The 20,793-nt window shown below is 39.2% G+C and overlaps 1 protein-coding gene across 1 annotated transcript in view; it reads left to right on the forward strand.

Moving 5' to 3' along the window:
- Positions 1-5,634: 5,634 nt before the first annotated feature.
- Positions 5,635-20,793, forward strand: part of LOC103260611 (ran-binding protein 17-like) — a 35,830-nt gene continuing 20,671 nt past the window's right edge. The window contains exons 1-2 of the mRNA XM_008058248.2: positions 5,635-5,689; positions 7,481-7,647. Coding sequence (XP_008056439.1) covers positions 5,635-5,689; positions 7,481-7,647 — 222 coding nt within the window. The remainder of the gene's footprint in view (positions 5,690-7,480; positions 7,648-20,793) is intronic.

Consider the following 20,793-nt stretch of genomic DNA (forward strand, 5'->3'; position numbering starts at 1 on the left):
ATATAATTATCATATGTCTAGCTTTCTGGTATAGTCCTGATTTCAGATATTCTCCCTCATTGCCTTAGAAGTATACTCATATTTGTCAAGTCATTTTTTTCTTTTGAGTTACTGAGATGAGGTCTCACCAACTTGCGCAGGCTGGTCTCAAACCCCTGGGCTCATGCAGTTCTCCTTCCTTCGCCTCCCAAAGTGCTGGTATTACAGGCGTAAGCCACTCTGCCCAGCTACTTGTTTGATTTAATACTGTATTTATAGCATCCAGAACAGTACATAGTAGACATTGGTTGAATGAAAGAATAAGCTAAGAACACAACAAAAAAAAGGATTTCTTTTTTTTTTTGAGTTGGGGTCTCACTCTCGACCCGACTGGAGTGCAGTGGCATGTTCCCGGCCACCACAGCCTCGACTTGCTGGGCTCCAGTGATTCTTCCACCTCGGCCTTCCAAGTAGCCAGAACTACAGGCAAGCTACCATGACTGGCTAATTTTTGATTTATTGTAGAGACGAGGTCTTGCCAAATTGCCCAGGCGGGTCTCAAACCACTGGACTCAGACAATCCTCTCGCCTTGGCCTCCCAATGTGCTGGAATTACAGGCTTGAGCCACTGCGCCTGGCCTAGATCATATGTTTTAAAAGATTACCTGGTCCTTGGGAAAAAAGCCTGTTAAGGATAACAAAAAAAAAGATATATATTTTAGAAAATAAAAAATTACATATAGCAGGATCCATTTCACCCATTTATATCTCTAGCAGAGATACCAAAGTATATTTTGTGGATCATGGTTGATCTCCAAAACGTCGCCTTTTAAAGCTTATCCAGGCACGGTGGCACACGCCTGTAATCTCAGCACTTTGGGAGCGGAGGCGAGAGAATTGCTTGAGTTTCGGACCAGCCTGGGCAACTTGGCTGAAAAGCTGAGGTGGAAGGATCACTTGAGCCCAGCAGGTCAAGTCTGCGGTGGTCGTGAACATGCCACTGTGGGCAATAGTGTGAGACTCCAACTCAAAAAACAAACAAAAAAGTTTAAATATGCCTGCCAGTTATTCTGAATTTCCTACATCTTCGGTTCACCAGAAGGTGTTTGATTTTTAAAATAGGAGATGGTAGGTTATATACAAGGTGTTGCCATGGCTACTTTGCTGCTGGAGTGACCTGGAGACAGCAGCACATCCTGGTCCTGATTTTTATTTAATTTAACTTATTATTTATTTATTTATTTTTGAGTCAGAGTCTCACTCTGTTGTCCAGACTGGAGTGCAGTGGCATGATCACGGCCACCGCAGCCTTGACCAGCAGGGCTCAGGCGATGCTTTTGCCTCAGCCTTCCAAGTAGCTTGAACTACAGGTTTGTGCCACCATGGCTGGCTAATTTTTTGATTTATTGTAGAGATGTAGTCTCACCATGTTGCCCAGACTGGTCTCAAACCCCTGTGCTCAGGCAATCCTTTTGCCTCTGCCTCCCAAAGTGCTTGGATTACAGGCGTGAACCACTGTGTCCAACTATGATTTTTATTTATTTTTATTTTTTGAGTCAGGTTCTCAGTCTGCTGTTCAACCTGGAGTGCAGTGGCATGATTATAGCTCACTGCAGCCTCCAACTTCTGGCTCAAGCGACCCTCCTGCTTCAGCCTCCTAAGTAGCTGGGACAACAGGTGAGCACCATCGCACCCAGTTAATTTTTTTAATTTTTTTGTAGAAATGAGGTCTCACTAAGTTGCCCAGGCTGGTCTTGAACTCCTGGACTCAAGCAGTTTTCCCATCTCAGCCTCCCAAAATGCTGAGATTACCATGCCAGGCCCTGGTCCTGATCTTTAAAAACTGAAAATATCAAAAATGAGTCAAGGCAACTGACAATTGTCCTACCATCCTTAACAGTTGTGTTTGAGGTTACCAATCTATCATTTAGGAGAAATTTTAAAGTCTAAAATTACAGGATGCCAAAAAAATGTAATCACGGAAAAGATGTTTGTTACTTATAGGAACAACTTAGATAATTTATTTGATAAATACTTATGGAGTCAAGGTCGTCTTAAAACATTCATGCAGCGATCTTAATTTAGTTATATCTGGAGATCAATAAATGGAGTTTTCTGTTGAAAAATAGTAATTTATTCAATAAATACTTATTTAATGCCTGTTATGTGCCAAGTATTGCTCTAGGTGCTAGGGATCCAGCAGTGAATAAAACAAAATCTCCTGTTTGCATGAAATTTATGCTTTTGGAGGATAAGATGGCATCCACCTAAAAGTTTTGGAGCAATATAAGGATGAGATTGGAATTCCTGGTCTAATATTTCCTGTTGTCCTAAAGAGATTCTATGCTAGGATGATATTTCAGCTGTGTAATTCCTACTAAAGATGGGCATCTATATCAGGCAAGCTGATGGAATCTTTTCTTTTTTTTTTTTTTTTGAGTAGGAGTCTCACTCAGTTACCCATGCTGGAGTGTAGTGGACTCAGGCAATTCTCTCACATCTGCCTCCCAAAGTACTGGGATTACAGGCGTGAGCCACTGCGCCCAGCTGGAAGCAAAATAAAAAGTAAAATCACTGTACTTTTAAGCAGTAAAAACTGATGGACTAAAGGAAATATAAATTTTTTAGGAGAATCACACTTGTCTAATCTAGAATTATTTGAAGAAACATTGCATGGACAAAGATAAACTAAATGAAAGAAATTATTTACATTTAGTTATGTACACATAGGGACTTATAAAACATTTACAAGGGACAGGAATTTTAGATAAATTGCTGCATTTAACTTGCAGATGGGAATCGGATTTAGAAAGTTCATCCCTTGCCAGGCTCAGTGGCTCAGCCTGTAATCCCGCGCCTTGGGAGGCTGAGGTGAGTGGATTGCCTGAGCCCGCGGGTTCGGCCTGGGCAACTTGGTGAGACCTCATCTCTACAATAAATCAAAAATTAGCTCGGTGTGGTAGCATGCGCCTGTAATTCCAGCTACTTGGAAGGCTGAGGCGGAAGGATTGCTGGAGCCCAGCAGGTCGAGGCTGCGGTGGCCAGGAGCGGCCACTGCACTCCAGTCTGGGCGACAGAGTGAGACTACAACTCAAAAAAAAAAAAAAAAAAGAAAGAAAGAAAGTTCATCCTTGGTCAATTGCGGTTGCTCAAGCCTGTAATCCCAACATTTTGGGAGGCTAAGGTAAGAGGATTACCTGAGCCCAGGGGTTCGAGACCAGCCTGGGCAACTTGGCGAGACCTCGTCTCTACAATAAATTAAAAAAAATTAGCCAGGCAGGTAGCACATGCCTGTAGTTCCAGCTACTTGGAAGGCTGAGGCAGAAGGATCTCCTGTGCCCAGCAGATCGAGGCTGCGGTGGCCGTGAGCATGCCACTGCACTCCAGCCTGGGTGACAGAGTGAGACTCCAACTCAAAAAAAAAAAAAAGCTCATCCTATTTGCCCAGGTCACACTGCTAGAACTGAATTAAAAACATTAATTTCCCTCTCAGTTGTAGAAGGCATATTGAAAAAAAAAGTCATCTTTTAATGTAGTATATTACATTTTAATGTAGTATATTACATATTATATTATATTCCTTAACGAAGTAACTGTAATAATTTTTATCTTCAAATCCTAATAATGTTTTCTATAAAACATAGACTTTGAAGTCAGGCAGATATTGGTTCAAATTTCCAGTTCTGAACCTCTCTGAGACTTAAATGTGCTGTTTATTAAATGCTTATGATAATATTGAGTTCACGGGAGGGGAGTGAGGACTTAAAAGCTACCTACTAGCCAGGTTCGGTGGCTCAGCCTGTAATCCTGCACCTTTGGGAGGCTGAGGTGAGTGGATTGCCTGAGTCCGCGGGTTCAAGACCCGCCTGGGCAACTTGGCGAGACCTCATCTCTACAGTAAATCAAAAATTAGCCGGGCGTGGTAGCGCACGCCTGTAGTTCCAGCTACTTAGAAGGCTGAGGCGGAAGGATCGCCAGAGCCCAGCAGGTCGAGGCTGGAGTGGGCGGGAGCGGCCACTGCACTCCAGTCTGGGCGACAGAGTGAGACTCCAACTCAAAAAAAAAAAAGCTACCTACCAAGTACAATTTTCACTATTTGGGGAATAAGGACACCAGAAGCCCAATCCCCACGAGTATGCAATATGCCCATGTAACAAACATACAACCTGGGCAACATAGTGAGATCTTGTCTCTACAGAAAATAAAATTAGCCGCACATTTGTAGTCCAGCTGCTCAGGGGGCTGAGGCAGGACAAGCTGATCCCAGGAGGTTGAGGATGCCATTTCACTCCAGACTGGGTGACAGAGTGAGAACCCAACTAAAAAAAATAAAAAATAAAAAAAGTCAGGCATGGTGGCTCATGCCTATAATCCCAGCACTTTGGGAGACAGAAGCGAAAAGATTGCCTGAGCCCACAGGTTCAAGACCAGCCTGGGCAACTTGGCGAGAGCCTCGTCTCTACAATTAAAAAAAAAAAAATTTGAGCCGGGCTCGGTGGCTCAGCCTGTAATCCCGCGCCTTTGGGAGGCTGAGGTGAGTGGATTGCCTGAGCCCGCGGGTTCGAGACTCGCCTGGGCAGCGAGACCTCATTTCTACAATAAATGAAAAAATCAGCCGGGTGTGGTAGCGCATGCCGGTAGTAATTCCGGCTACTTGGAAGGCTGAGGTGGAAGAATCGCCGGAGTCCAGCAGGTCAAGGTTGCGGTGGCCGGGAGCGGCCACTGCACTCCAGTCTGGGCGACAGAGTGAGACTCCAAGTCAAAAAAAAAAAATTGTTAATTTGAGTCACCCTGTGATGCTATAAAACACATTAAGTTATTCTTCTGTCTAGGTATACTTTTGTATCCACTAGCCAACCTTGGAAAGCTCCTTTCTTAAAAGGCTTATGACTCCACAGTTTTCCAAAACTATTGTCCATGCCTGTCTTTTAGACCTTTTTTCATCCTCTCTTCTCTCATGATCCTGTATCAGCTACCACTATCTCTGAATTATATCTAAATGCATATGACTGTCCATATTTCAAAACTTGCCCTCAAACTTCCCTTTTTCTATTTTCCATGGCATTTCTCTCTAAAATGATATGAGTTTTTAAACTGTAATGTTATACCAATGCTAGGTATTACTACATAACTCAAGACCTTCTCTAGAAAATTTTCTCAGTTTAGCTTTAGCTACCCGTTCTTTAGTTAATTCAGCTAATAGTTCACCTCTAGTCTATGTTGGGCATACACATGTCTGAACCTCAGAGATAAATAAGATGAATGAAACGGTATTCCCTTAGGAAATTTATAGTCTGCTTTCCAGCCCAACTCTCTTAGTCTACTTCTCTTCAGAGTCTACCCACTCGCCATTTTTCATCGCTGCTCTTGTTCATTGTTTATCTTACTATTCATAAACTCCCAGGGATCATGTCCAAATGTTGCTGTTAGCCAAAAAAATGTGAGCAGTGTCATGCTGTGAATTAAAACCATGGACTTTGGATAAGCTACTTAATGACTCAGCTCCAGTTTTCTCATTTAAAAATGCAAATAATACCAACTGTACAAAGTAGTTTTTAGAGGTAAATGAGATAATTTTAGTGTACAAAGAAGATACTAAGTAAACGTCTAGGCCTAAGAGTCAGACACAGACATTTTGAGCCTGGCTGCTCTATCATGTCACTTACTCACAAAACCTTCACTAACACCTCTGTTGCCTTTCAAACTGAATGTAAGTACCGCAGCCCACTACTGGATGCCCTCAAATAAGACCCAAAACCTACTGTGTCAGCCTTCTTTTATGACTCCCCTACAAATTCTCTTTCTTAAATTCAAAGTTCTACTCCCTGAATATATACTCATTTTTCTATGAGGGCAAACCAGTAGTTACTGCCATTTTTTGAGTGCCCATTGTGATTTAAGAAGGTGTTTGATGCTTACGTACACAAAGGGGGGACCAAACCCCTCCCCCAGAATTTCTTTATAAAAATGTGTGTATTTATTCTTAATTGTTTAAACTTCAGTCACCTTCAAAGTACTCTTTGTTTGACATAATACACCTATCGAGATGCTTTTTCCACTGCTCAAAACAGTTTTTGAACTCATCCATTTTGATGCCTTTTAGTGCTTCTGCCATTTTTTTGTTTCACTTTTTCCACATCGGTAAAATGTTTCTCTTTGAGGACTTTTTTTAACTGGAGAAACAAAAATATTGCTGAATGTGAGAGGTGAATAGGGAGGGTGGGGCCATGCTGTTTTGGGTCAAAAACTGCTGAACACTCAGCGCAGGGTGGGCAGGTGCTCTCATCAGTTACTCATGAAATAGGCAAATGTGTTGAAAGAATCTCCAAAAAAAAAAATCACTGAAGCTGAATGCAGCCTCTCGTAACAACGTTAGCTGATAAACTGATGGCGATGAGTTCCTAGAACACTTACCTAGTGGGGGAAACCCGTACTACAAGGGGCCTGCCCTCCAAAACATAATTCTGTTTTTTGGGGGGTCACCCTTCTTGTATTTTTGCTTAATACCTAGTTTTAACGTAGAAGTGAAGAATACAGATCCAGAGTTAAACTCCTTGTTTATTTTAATACTTGGCTGCACAATCTTTTAGCTATGTGACTTTGGACAAGTCACTTAATCTCTGGCAGACTTGGTATCCTTGCCTGTAAATTGATATAATAATAGTAACAATTATCATGGTGTTGTGAGTATTAAAAATAATAACCCATGCAAAACACTTAACAGCAACTCATAGTAAGCTTTCAGTAAATAGCAGCTATTTTTTTATTACTGATGAACTTCGTGTTATTTTCTTCTCATTCAACTCTGTAAACTTTATTAATGGTGAAGAAAAGTGAAGTGACTCTTTTAAAGCAACAGCAGACAAGTAGTTGGAAAAGATGAGATTGGAAACCAGAGCTGTCTGGTTCCCAAATCCATACTTTGCCACTAGACTGTTGCCTTCTGCTAATCCCTCTACCTGAAAAATATCCTCCCTCATATCTAACTGGAATAATCTTTCAAAATCCATCTCAGATGCTGCCTCCTTCACCAAACTCTCCTTAATCCCCATCTAAATGTGATCTCTCAAAGCCCTTGGTGTGTCACTCATTTTTACACAGCATTGTGCTACAATAACTTGTATACTAAAATTGTGAGCTCCTTGACACCAGAGCCAGGACTGGACCCCTGTTGCCCATGAAACAGAGCAATAAGTAGCCCTTTACACTAAGTAGTTACTTAATAAATAATCACCTGAATTGAACAGAGATTGTTAAATGGAAAATTCTGTCTCGTTTGATCTGGGAATCATTTACTTACTATTGTGTCTCTAGGCCAGTCCTTGTAATAGACGCTGGGTTTACAGAGTTATATGAGGCAAAATTCTTGCCCTCAAGGAACTTACAGTTTGGTAAAAATGCTTTGAAAACAGAAAGTAATTATTTTTTAATGGAGCCATTATAATCAAATTAAGCAAACACTTCAGTAATGTAAATGAATTCTTATTTATTGTTTGTGCAGATACAGTTGTCTCCTCCAGTTGTTGTACCAGTTTAGACTACATCGTCACCTACCTCTTCAAGCACATAGCAAAAGAGGGCAAGAAGCCACTTCGATGCAGAGAGGCTACCCAGGCTGGTCAGAGACTATTACATTTTATGCAACAAAATCCAGATGTCCTACAGCAGGTAACTGGTGGTTGGTCAGCTAGCTTAAGCAATGTAGTTTCCTGGAAACCAGCCTGTTCCTGAATATCTCTTAGAGCTTGTTCTTGTCAAGACTTTTACCAGTTATTGTCTAGGAGTATTTTCCCTGAAAGTGGGATAGAACACTGGCCTCAGGGTTACCCACCTTCAAGAAATCGCTATGCAGTTCGTCACACCTCAGTGAAGCTAGAATGCAAAAAAGGATAATTTTTCCAGACACATGAGAAGAATAGGATGAAACTGGAACTAAAAACAGTCAACCTCTTATTTCTTTCCTAAGGACTCTGGTAATATCTTAAGTTTGCCTTGTGAATGCTCAGTTTGCCTTGTGAATGCTCTGGTATATTGTGAAACTACCATTTGCTGGGCTTCTAGTCTGTGCTAAGTAACTTGCTAGGAACTTTCCGTTCATATTATATTTCTTCTCATTTTAAGATGAGAAAGTATGGTTCAGATAGATTAGGTAATATTTCCAAGAACATTTACCTAATAAATAATAAAACTTCTGGACTTAGTGGCTCATGCCTGTAATCCCAGCACTTTGGGAGAACGAGGTGGGAGAAGTTCCAGAAGTTCAAGACCAGCCTAGGCAACATAACAAGACCTCGTCTCAACAAAAAAAAAATTAAAAACTGAGCCAGGCATGGTGGCGTGCACCTGTAGTCCCAGGTACTCAAGAGGCCATGGTAGAAGAATTGCCTAAACCCAGAAGGTCAAGGCTGCAATGAGCTGTGATCATACCACTGCACTCCAACCTGGGCAACAGAGTGAAACTCCAACTCAAAAAAAGAAGTAATAAAGTCATGTTTTCTCTATTTTCAAGTGTGTTTCTGACTTGCTAACATGGGTTACAGCTAAGTTTCATATTGTTTTTAAAAACTCACTTGTAGGCCGGGCTCAGTGGCTCACACCTATAATCCCAGCACTTTGGGAGGCCGAGGTGAGAGGATTGCCTGAGCGCACGGGTTCGAGACCAGCCTGGGCAACTTGGCGAGCCCTCATCTCTACAATAAATCAAAAAATTAGCCAGGCGTGGTGATGCACGCCTGTAGTTCAGCTACTTGGAAGGCTGAGGCAGAAGGATCGCCTGAGCCCCGCAGGTCGAGTCTGTGGTGGCCGTGAGCATGCCACTGCACTCCAACCCTGGGCAAAAGAGTGAGACTCCAACTCAAAAAAAAATTGTACAAATAATAGTAACTACATGTATAAAAAAATGAATATTGCCAAGCACAGTGATGCCAGTAGTCCCAGCTATTCAGGAGGCTGAGGTGGGGGGATCACTTGAGCCTAGGAGTCTGAGAACAGCCTGGGCAACATAGTGAGACCCCATTTCTAAAAAAGAAAATTTTTTAATTGACTTAAAAAATTTTTTTAAGTCAATGAATATACATGCCAGAAATATTTCAAAAAGAATAATACCTTTTTTATGGCTATACCTTCAATATGATATTTTCTAATTCCTCCAAATTTGGAAAGTATATTCATACTGTTTTCAGTTGTTTTCTTTTGCCAAATTATAGCCATAATGGTCTGTAATTTGCATATGCAAACACTTCAACAGTATATTACTGTATGGTCATTGGGGAGCAAACAAGGCACCTACAATCATCAGAAAATGTCACTCTTATTTATATGCAAATAAATATGAAAATAGAATAAGACAGCTATGAAAGAGGTTTCCTTCCTATCATTTTTGCTAGTAGTTAATGAAATTATGTAAACTTTGTTTGTGGTGATGCTTCAGTTAACCAGTTATTTTCCAGGGGGAGCTGGTGTAATTCATATTTTATATAACTAGGCAAAAGGTTGTAGACCTATAACTATTTGGTGTGGCCCTGGAACTGTTATGACATGTTGGTAATATAGTAAAGGGAAGAAAAAGGTGCCTTGTGTTTAGTAAGGACTTATTACATGCAAGGTACAAACTAGTAAAACTCATAAGATATAATTTCTCTCCTTAAAAATGTCCTGTCATGTGGGACAAAGACAAGAAACTCACTAGTTATTTGATAATTTGATTAATATAGTGATGACAGAGGATGACATACCAGGAGAGTATTGGCAGAGAAGTTTTCTCATTTAAACCATACTACAACTCTGAAATATGGGTATCATCATTTCCATTTTGCAGATGAATAAATTGAGGTCCAGAGAGATCAACTGGAAAGTAATGGAGTTGGAATTTGAGCCAAGGTCTATTTAGCTCAAAACCCCGAGTCCATGATATTCTCACCATTGATATTCAGGGTGGAGATAATATCTCAGATTCACCTGGAATACCTTCTCAAAATATGCATTCTATTAAGATTTGAGTGCATCTCTCCTCTCCCTCCCACCCACTCAGATGCAGTGGCCAGTGGTACTGTTGGGAGTGTGTCATAGCTCTCATGTTGAGAACCACTAACTTAGAGCATGTAGCCACTGAAGAAAAGAAATATCAGACCCATCCTTCACCGTGGCAAGGGACAAGTCCACCACCAAATCATCCTGCCAGCACACAGCCATAATTACAGTATTGTCCCATGAACTTGGCAGAAACTTTTAAGTTGGTTAAAAAAAAAAATTAGAAAGTAGTAGTCTGTGGTCCTAGACAAAATACCATCAGACTGTGCAGAGCAAGTATTGTGGTTGTTCAGGAGACAGTAACGTTTGCCTTTACTCAGAATTACCATGCATTTGTTGATTTAAGTAATCTCTCTGTGTTAATAATACTTGGTAATCCTTTACATTATAGCATATGACTAAGTAGTGATATATCTTTATTAACAGTGGAATATATTCTATTTATTTGGAATGTAGGCTTTCAGATAGCATTTTTAAATATTAATGTCTGGTCTCTGGTAGTCAGCATAAATATGATTTGCATTAGCACTAGGTTGTATCATCTTGAGTGCCTCTGATGTCAACTATCTGACATCATCTCCTTAGGTCACTGACAACTTTGACCTCTATTCTTATGCACAGTTACTGTCGTCTCAGAAGCTCTTTTGAATTGATTTGAAATTTTGACTCTTCCCTTTATGAGGCAGTAAAATTGATAATTATTCAGATGGGAACAGAGCGCTGAGTGAAAAATCAATTCTACCCGCTCTCTGCTGCGTATAAAATTACTTCTGAGTCGGCTGGACTGAACGGATGGCCAGAGTAAAAGCAGCAGGCAGGAGTAGTGGGAAGAATTAGCTGGACAGAGCTAATAGCCTGGAGGGATGGACTTGAAAAAGAGGGAGTGGGCCAGTTGGGGGTTATTATGAGCAGGGATGGGTCCCATTGATCATCTGTTTACATCAGCTTTCCAAGACCTTATAAATCAGCCCTGAAGAGCAGCAGAACCCAAGATTTGGCCTATTACCAGTGGGACTTTGTATTAGATTATTTTCATTTTCACACTCAGATGAAAAGTGAGCCATTGATTATTCATTGGTTGCCCATTAAATACTGTTTTTTATAGATGATTTGCCTATCACAGAAGGTAATGAACAAGGTTGCTGCTTCATAACTTGAGGTTTCAGTTTTCAAGGCATCTGTGTCGGTTAAGTAATGTCTAACCCTATTAAAAGGAATGGGTTACAAATTGCTTAACAGTGCTGAAAAACTAGACCCTAATGACTAATTGTGCTTGGAGTTTAGAGAGGGTTTGTCAGCTCTTTAAACTAAACTGATGCAATGATACTGCAATTATTTACTAGTTTGAACTGTTTTTCCCCCCAACCTGGATCTGTTTTGCTGGAAGCATAATTGCATGAAGAATGTCAATTCCATATTGCAAAAGTTATCTTCTCAAGCTTCCCTAGTAAAGGAAATAGTGGATCTAACTAAATAAAAGGTTTTCCAGCATTCTCGCAGCCTTTCTATTTGTATATAGCATCTTGGGAAAGACATACCGCTCACCTGGAAATATGTTTTTTATGGCCTGCTTTGAGACTTGCTAATAGATCTTAAATGTTTTTAAAAATGTTCCTCAAATAAACCATCTTTCATATTTTGCAAACAAATCTAACTTTGCAAGCATTAAAATTTAGTCCATATGAAGGTACATTACAATTAAATTAATCTATTTCAAGTAAAATTTACTGCCTCACCAGCATTGCTTTGACTTAACAATTAAGAAAAACCCAGTTTACGTAAGTTAGAGAAGAAAATTCCCCCAAGTGTTTTTAGGTCATTAGAAGGCTAAACTAAAAATTTAAGAAGAGACCAACAGTAACTGATCAGATTACTAATCATTTCTGATTAGTAGCAGAGTAGACACTGATCTGCTACAGTAATTTGGAAAGTAACATTTCTACGTGAATTTTTTTCAGTTTCATCACTGGTTATGCATGTATTTGCATCTGTAGCCCATAGATTAGCATTGATTTAGTTATAGTACAGAGTGAAAAATTTTCCCAAATTAGGTAAAGAAAGAATGCGTTTTATAGAGCAACATTTTATAGAGAGAGCTGTGACTAATTATTTTTGAAATTGTAAGAATAGGGCACTGATGCCGAATGCTTCTCTAAATCAAAATGTTAATTAAAACTAATATAATTTAACTTTTTCTTTAGAAAGAGTAGCACCTTCCACAGAAGGATAACAAGAACTAGGTGATTGTCAGTATTACTAATTAGTTTATGCAATTAATTTATTAACAAGGTATTTGAGCAATTTGTATGTTTAAAACCTAAATATTTTGCAGGGAGGAATTACAGCAGTTAACCTTGAATTAATCTTATCTTCATCTATTTATCTGTTTGGCTCAAGTCAGCTGTACTGAAATCCCAGAGAGGTTCTAATTTTTATTTTTTTCCTCTCCCTTTTTCTCTCCTTTTTTATTTTTTTATTTATTTTTTGCTAACATGGCATTTAACTACAAATTGTGAAGAACTGTCAGGAGCTATAAAAATCATACTTCAGTAAGGACTTAAACTGAAAGAACATTCACCCTTTTCCTCAATCAGTCAGTCAATCAATGAAAATTGCTTTTGTATAGTGCTCTTCATGACATGCATCCCAAAGTGAATTACTACAAAAGGGAAATCATCTGCTCTTTTTTCATTTCTGTGTTTAGACTGAAACGATATTGCTCAACATTTTGACATACTATACAAGACATCTTTCATACTTAAGATTCCATTCCATAATACTAAGTAGAAAAGAGTGCAGTCGCATATTTAACCGATGTTGAGACTTTGGCCTACAGAACCTTAGACTCTCACAGTCAAAAACACTTAAGCAGGTAAAATATAGTTATATCTTTTTATCCTCTTTAAAAAGATAATTAGCTAGACTTTTTAATGTTAATAAAGACATTTCTAGTGATCCTTAGAAAGTATGCTCTTCGTATAATCCATTAGTTCAATCTGATTGGTTTGCAATGTTATTCTCAAAAATATAGCAGTAAATTGATATCAAAAACAAGCTGAAAGAGTATTCACAACTGGATAAGGGGATAACATGGATTTAAAAGATTGAAAGGAAGCCAGGGATATATCATTAGACCTTGAAATTGGAAAATAGAAACTCAAATTGTATGACAGTTGTTTTTGTACATGGTGCTGCAATGTTGGTCTTCTGCAATCTGTGAATATACTACATATTTACATACATGGTAGAAATTTACATACATAATAGAAAAAATAATATTGGCAAAATATAGGTGCTTACTATGTGCAGGCACAAACTTAAGCTCCTTCCATATGCATTGTTTGATTTAATCATCACACTATCTCTGTGAAGGTGAAGTATTACTGCTGCCATTTTACAGATCCAGAAACTGAGGCACAAAAAGGTTAAGTAACATTCCTAAGGTCATGAACTCAGTAATTGGAAGAATTAAAATTTTGGCCTAGATATGTTTAACTCTAGAGTACACATGCTTAACCACAAAGCTATATGCTCCTTAGTTTGTTTGGTGGCTTCTCATCTAAAAAAGTATGTATGTTTTGAACAGTTGCAATATGGCAAGTTGAACTTCCAGTAAGTCTCACTGGGGCCATCTGTAAGATAAAATGATTTAGAGTAGTCATCCTATACCCCAACTTTATACTACAGCTGGAAAAAAACAGATGGGCAGTGATCCAAAGAGGCATTGGGCAAGGGAGAGGGAGGTTGTTTTGCCAGCTGGTGCAGAAAAAGCCCTGTGGCTCCCACCATCAAGGCAGAGCTAACCAAGCTTCTACTCTCTTATTGTACATCCAAACCCATTCATTAATTTTATAGCCAGATATTAAAGGTGTAAAATTAGTAAGATATGTATCCTTAAGAAGGTCAGAGTCTAATAGTATAACTGTTTCATAATGTTCCTTTGTGACTTTAATGCCTTTGAGGTAGCTCTTGAGGTTTTCTTCAACCTAATTTCTCTAGGATAGAATCAATATGGCAGCTATGAAATGAAGGTGGGGAAGCAACATGTGCTTTGCGTCTATCCCCCATATTCAGTACATCACTAGTCATTGTCCTGACTCTCACCACTGATTCATCAGTGTAGACTGTCACTTTTTACCCTTTTCTGGTTGTAAACTGCTGTTTTATTGTTTGTTTTTTTGTTTTGAGTTGGAGTCTCATACTGTCGCCCAGGCTAGTGTACAGTGGCACGCTCACAGCCACCTCAGCCTCAACCTGCTGGATTCAGGCGATCCTTCCACCTCATCCTTCCAAGTAGCTGCAACTACAGGCATGTGCCACCACGCCCAGATACTTTTTAAATTAATTGTAGGCCGGCTCGGAGGCTCAGCCTGTAATCCCAGCACTTTTGGAGACTGAGGCGAGTGGATTGCCTGAACCCACAGGTTCGAGACCAGCCCAGGCAACTTGGCTTGACCTCTACAATAAATAAATAAATAAGCCAGGTGTGGTAGCATACACCTATAGTTCTGTATACTTGAAAGGCTTAGGCGGAAGGATCACTGGAGCCCAGCAGGTCGATGCTGGGGTGGCCATGAGTGTGCCACTGCACTCCAACCTGGGCGACAGAGTGAGACTGCAACTCAAAAAAAAAAAAAAAAAAATGTATTGTAAAGATGAGGTCTCACCAAGTTGCCCAGGCTGGTCTCAAACCCTTGGGCTCAGGCAATCCTCCTGCCTCCACCTCCCAATGTGCTGTGATTATTAGGAGTGAGACAACATACCTGGCCTGTACGTATGTTTTTTTGTGAACATAAGTTTTCTTTTTTCATTTGAAAAACTGTTTTTATTTTTATTTTGTTGTATAGAGCTGGAATTTGCTTTTGGTAGAGCTTGACATTTTTCTACTACCCTACCTCAATTAAACTCCAAACATTTTTCAAACACCAATAGGAGATATATGGAAAAGAAATTTGGGGTGACATTAAGGTTTCTTTTCTTTTCTTTTCTTTTCTTTTCTTTTCTTTTCTTTTTTTTTTTTTGAGTTGGAGTCTCCCTCTGTCTCCCAGGCTAGAGTGCAGTAACACATTCACGGCCACCGCTGCCTCGACCTGCTGGGCTCAGATGATCCTTCTGCCTCAGCCTTCCAAGTAGCTGGAACTACAGTCACATGCCACCATGGCTGGCTAATTTTTTTTTAAATGTATTTATTGTAGAGATGAGGTCTTGCCAAGTTGCCCAGGCTGGTCTTGAACCTGTGGGCTCAGGCAATCCTCGCACCTCAGCCTCCCAAAGTGTTGGGAATATAGGCATGAGCCACCGCACCCAGCCTGCTGTTTTCTAAAAGAAACTTCTGCAGTTGAGTACCATTAGTTCTATCGGTGGTCATTCTGAATCTGATACCTGGGTTCCTTTGAGCCTCCCTCTCCCTTTCCTGTCCATTATAACTATACCAAGTAGCACAAACTAAGATACCCGTAGGGTCAAGCAGAAAACTTGAATGAGGTAGACTTCAAAGAAACCTAAAGTTGAATAGACAACTCTGTCTAAAGGTAGCAACCTCAACATAACTCCAGCTAATTGCTGTCGTATAAGAAGGCAAGACCCAATATTGCCAGATATGTTGAAATTTCTCCCTTGAAGAGGAGCCAGAAAGCAAGGTTTTAAATGTTGGCAACTGATTGAAAAAAAACAAAACAGAAAACATGGAAATACTTGGCAGGCCAACACTGTATTCCTGGCTACCGGTTTTCATCTCTGCACTACACAATCTTAAGGAATTTCAGAACTAAAATTTCCCAATGCATGATACCTTTTATTTCTCACAGCCACCCTGTACAGCACTGCTACAGTGATAGTTTTATCTCTGATTTATTGATTTTTTTTTTTTAGTTGGAGTCTCACTCTGGTACCCAGGCTAGAGTAGAGTGGCATACTCACGGCTCACCACAGCCTCAACCTCCTGGGTTCAGACAATCCTTCTACTTCAGCCTCTCAAGTAGTTAGAACTACAGGTGTATACCACCTTGCCTGGCTGATTTTTTTCGTTTTTCTGTAGAGACATGGTCTCGCTATGTTGCCCAGGCTGGTCTCAAACTCCTAGGCTCAAGTAGTTCTCCTGCCTCAGCCTCCCAAAATGTTGGGATTATGGGCATGAGCCTTGACACCCAGCGATTTATTGATATTTTTGAAACATAATTTTTGGTTGTTTAAAAAAGGTGTAATTATTTTAGTTGTACTTAATTTGTGTTTTCTTTACTTAGTTCATTTTTCTTTCACTTTTACTATACTTAATTCTCTACTAAAACTTAAAGGGGCATTTTATCACTTTTGAGTGTCTGCATCCTGAAGGGATGCAGTAAACTCAATGAAATTCAGTGAACACTTTCAAACTTTTTTTATTTTCAAAATAACTAGGTTTTTTTGAGGCAAAAATATATGTGTGTGGGGGGTGTGTGTGTGTGTGTGTGTGTGTGTTACAGCCTAATTACTAGGGGTCAAATCAGAATAAGAGAACCAGAGCTGGACAAAAGTATCCAGGTAACAACCAGGCAATAGAATTCCAAAAAGGGCATATTAAGAATAAAAAATTTACGGCCACTAACCCCTAAAGATCAGTTTAGAAAGTTAATGTTTATAATTTTAAAAATAGAAAAACACTAATTCTTCTATTAAGGTGACATTTTATCTGTGATGTTATAAAATTACTTGTCAATCTAGGCTGGGCATGGTGGCTCACTGCTGAAATCCTCATACTTTGGGAGGCTAAGGTGAGAGGGTCTCTTGAGATCAGGTGTTTGAGACTAACCTGGGCAACATAGCAAGAGCCTGTCTCTACAAAAAAAAAAAAAAAAAGCCAGTCATGGTTGCACATACCTACAGTCCAAGCTACTTGGGAGGCTGAGGTAGGACGACCACTTGAGCCCAGGATTTCAAGGCTGCACTACCGCACTACAGCTTGGGCAACAGAATAAGACCCTGTCTCAAAGAAAGAAAGAGATAGAGAGAGAAAGGGGGGGGGGGGTGGCAGAGGGAGGGAAGAAGATTCTAGTCTAAATCCTTTGTAATTAACCATACCTTTGCCATTTTCATTTAATTTTTATTGTAGAAATATTTGTTGAATAACTATTTAAAGTGTAACAGAAATGGTATTTTAAAACAGAAAAATCAATTAAAATATAAATGTATTCTTGATTTATAAATCATCAAATTAATTTTATAACCATAAGAATACCTATTTACAGAGTGGGGCTTTTTTCCCTCAGAGATACCTACCTATACTTGATACTTGTCTCAGCACCCAGCAGAACCTGACACCTCATGATGGTCGATGAAGGTCTGCAAAGCAAGCCCCTCAAAAATTAATTTTCAGCAGTGTGATCTGCAGGCAGTGATTTTAGGTACAAATCTAGTATAGTTTTAGACAGCTACATAATAAACGAAATGTAATGCCAAGATAAGATTATATTATAATGTACTTCAGAATAACCCTGCTGAAATTCTACAAGAAAATTTCATTCTAAACATGGATGAAGAAAGAAAATAGTACTTCAAATATTGTTCCAAATGGTTAACAGACCAGAGAGGTTCCCCCTACCCCCCAGGACATGTGTTTTTCTACCTCTAAGCACAGTTTAAGGATATAACCCATTGATAGTCTAACTTGCCTTATTAATTGAAAGGGATAGAATCCACCAGATGTAGCCCAAACCAGCAGAGAGTTGGGTGACTAAGCAACAGCAGAGACACCATATTGAGTGAGCCAGAATCTAGTCTCCAAGTCATTTATTTCAGCCAGTGACAATACATTTAAACTCCTGTGCCTCAGCAGTGATTGATGGTTTAATATCATATATAATTTTTTTAATGAAGGAAAACCATTTAAATATGTTACCATTTGCACTGGTATTCTCCTATGTACATAACTGCATTTAATCATTATGGGGATTGTTTTTATACTTGTGTAATTTGTATCCAAGAAATAACTGTCAAAGCCATCTCGTGCTGTTGCTGGAAATGGAACTGTGTGCTTCATACTTGAACATATTCATTCTTCCCCGTACATAATTAAGAGTGTTGGAGCTGCCACTATCACCACACAGGAATTCCATGTTTACATTTCTGAGAATGAAAAATTAGTCACAATGTGCTTTTTCCAGGTTCCCATTTTCTGGGGCTATGATATTTAAGTACGTTAGTTTTGTAGCAGTGTATGATTTGAAGAGCTCGATTTTAAGACTTTTAATATTAAAATACATAATAAAATTTTATTATCTAATTACAAGAGGGTTTAGCCTCTTATTAAAGTTGCTAAATCAGGTCTAGATTAGCATTATAATGGCACAGTTTGACATGGAATATTCAAAAGTCAAGTTTGAGGGAAGAGAGGGGTTTTTTTGTTGTTTTCGGGGGTTTTCTTCTATCCCCACCCCTCATTTAAAATAACAAGGATGAAATGCATGTATGGAAACAAACAAGGAGCAATTTGGGATGCTGAAGAAGGAATAGAGGTGTCAGTCTAGGATGGTACCCTTAGGCAAGGCAGCTGGTATATGTAGCCTTTTGTTTATCTTCTACTGGTTTATGTAGCCTTTAGGCCGGCACCAGAAACAATCACTCCTACAGGGTCAGCTGCTGGTCAGAAGCAAAGTAAGAAAAGACTTTGCGTCCAAACACAGCAGCCATAATTTCTGTACAGCTGGCACCTGCTACTGGTGCACAGCGTGAAGGTGAAAGGTCAAAGAGGCAGTTGTTCAAAACTCAAGAATGGCTTAAAGGGACTTGTAGATTAATCTGCTTTATTAACTTCTGTATATTAGATAACTATTGCTGTGAATGACAGTATATCTTTTTGAATAAGTCGCATCTCTTTCTCTTTTAAATTAGCTTTTGAGTAATGAATATTAAATAGAAAGCATTTCAAGGGTAATTAAATGAAAACAGAATGATGTCTTTTTACAATTATATTTGTATGTTTATAGAATAGGGGAATTATAATGTTTTCCAAGTAGCTAAAAGAAAAAAGCTAGCTCTATAATAAAGAATAAATTGGAATAAATAAGCCACATGTCCATTAACCTCTGTCTTTAAACTAAAAAATATGATGTAATTTGTGACTTAGCATGAAGTCATTGGGTGCCAGTAGTTTGATTTGACATTCCCAGGGGCTCCAAGTGTTTATTTTATGGATTAAAGTTGCTTGTCGTTGCTCTTTTACCTACAGCTTAGTACAGTCAGTTTTGTTACTAGTCTGCAACAAATGTTCTCAGAATAGCAAAGGAGTTGTAAACAATGACCAACAACCATACCTCTTTCTTCACACTCATATTGGACAGATAGCATTTCATAAGGGGAAAAGCCCAGCCTTACACAGGTTTAGTCCAGTAATAACTAGGCAGGCTTTATAAGTCTCTCACCAGTATGGCAAATGGCAACCAGGATGGTTTTAGTGTCTTCATTAATAGTGATCAGCACAATTGGCTGTCACTGTGAGTTAAAAATTTTTAAAAGCTCTCTAAATGTATCCTTTTTAAAAACCTCTGCAAGGAAAATTTCTAACCCATAGATCAAATACTGATAACAACTCTATGTGTTCAATATGTGTTCAAAAGGAATTGTTTTATCTGTTGACCCTCAGTGGTTTTTGGTTTTTGGTTTGTCTTTTTTTCTTACAAATTTTCAGAAAAAGAAGCACTACAGAGGACATCTGTGTTTTTATGCTAATATAACAACAGATAGCAGCATTTACCCATATTTCACAAATAAAAATTATTTTGGATTTCATTTGCATGTCCAGGTTTTAATGCAAATGCAATCTTTCTACGCTTAACAGTGTTTCTATGACATATGAAGGTGACACCTAAGATCATCTCCCTGCATCACACCCAAGCTAGCCTAGAACTTACCAGGGAGATCGTAAATTTGTATGAGTATCAGAAAGAGACTGGCCACCCTGTCCAGAAAAGATTGAGTCAGGAATGTCTCTTTACCCTACCATTCCAAAGTAGAGCCTTCATACTTCCTTCTTAAAGATTTAGGCTTTTGCTCCATCCTGTAACAGAAGCCTTATTTCCTTCAGGGTTGTTGGGGCCTAAGAGATCGCCGTAGAAGGAAAGCCTCAGACTCAAACAGAAAATTTTAATGAGAATGAATATAGTAAAAAAAAATGTAGAATCAGTTATGTGCTGGGCTTCATGCTAAGTACTTTACGTGTGTGTATGTGTGTATTTCAATTTAAATCCCATAGTTTTATGAGGTATTTTTGCATCAATTTTATAAGTAAAATACTGTAATTACAGGTGTAAGAAGTTAAATAACACCCAATATCATAGCTAATAAGTAGCAGAACCTGTAATCTCACTAAATGGCCTAGAAACAGGATTGGTGGGATGGAAGAGTGACAGGAGGAGACATACAGCATTCATTCATTCATAAATATTTTAAACCTAGAACTCTCTTTTTTGAGAACTGATTGGACAAGAAATAGGGAAGAGAGAGAGATCTCCTGCCTTGTCTGTGGTCTCAAGTCCTTGAGAGACCTGACTGCATTGTCTAGTCTGGAAGTCCTCAAACTTCCCCTTGTAGATCCTTTAGATTATCTGAGGTGGTCTCTGTCCTGAAAGCCAAAAGAATCTTGACTTAGGGGAGTTATGAGGACAAAGTGAACCAGTGAGTATAGAGTCACCTAACATGAAGAGATTCGATAAATATGTATAATTCTCCTTCACTTTGAAAAACAATGTAAGTTGGGCTCGGTGGCTCAGCATGTAATCCCGCGCCTTTGGGAGGCTGAGGTGAGTGGATTGC

This window comes from Carlito syrichta, unplaced genomic scaffold, assembly GCF_000164805.1.
Source record: "Carlito syrichta isolate Samal-C Ts95f unplaced genomic scaffold, Tarsius_syrichta-2.0.1 Scaffold303268, whole genome shotgun sequence".
In the NCBI taxonomy this organism is placed as follows: Eukaryota; Metazoa; Chordata; class Mammalia; order Primates; family Tarsiidae; genus Carlito; species Carlito syrichta.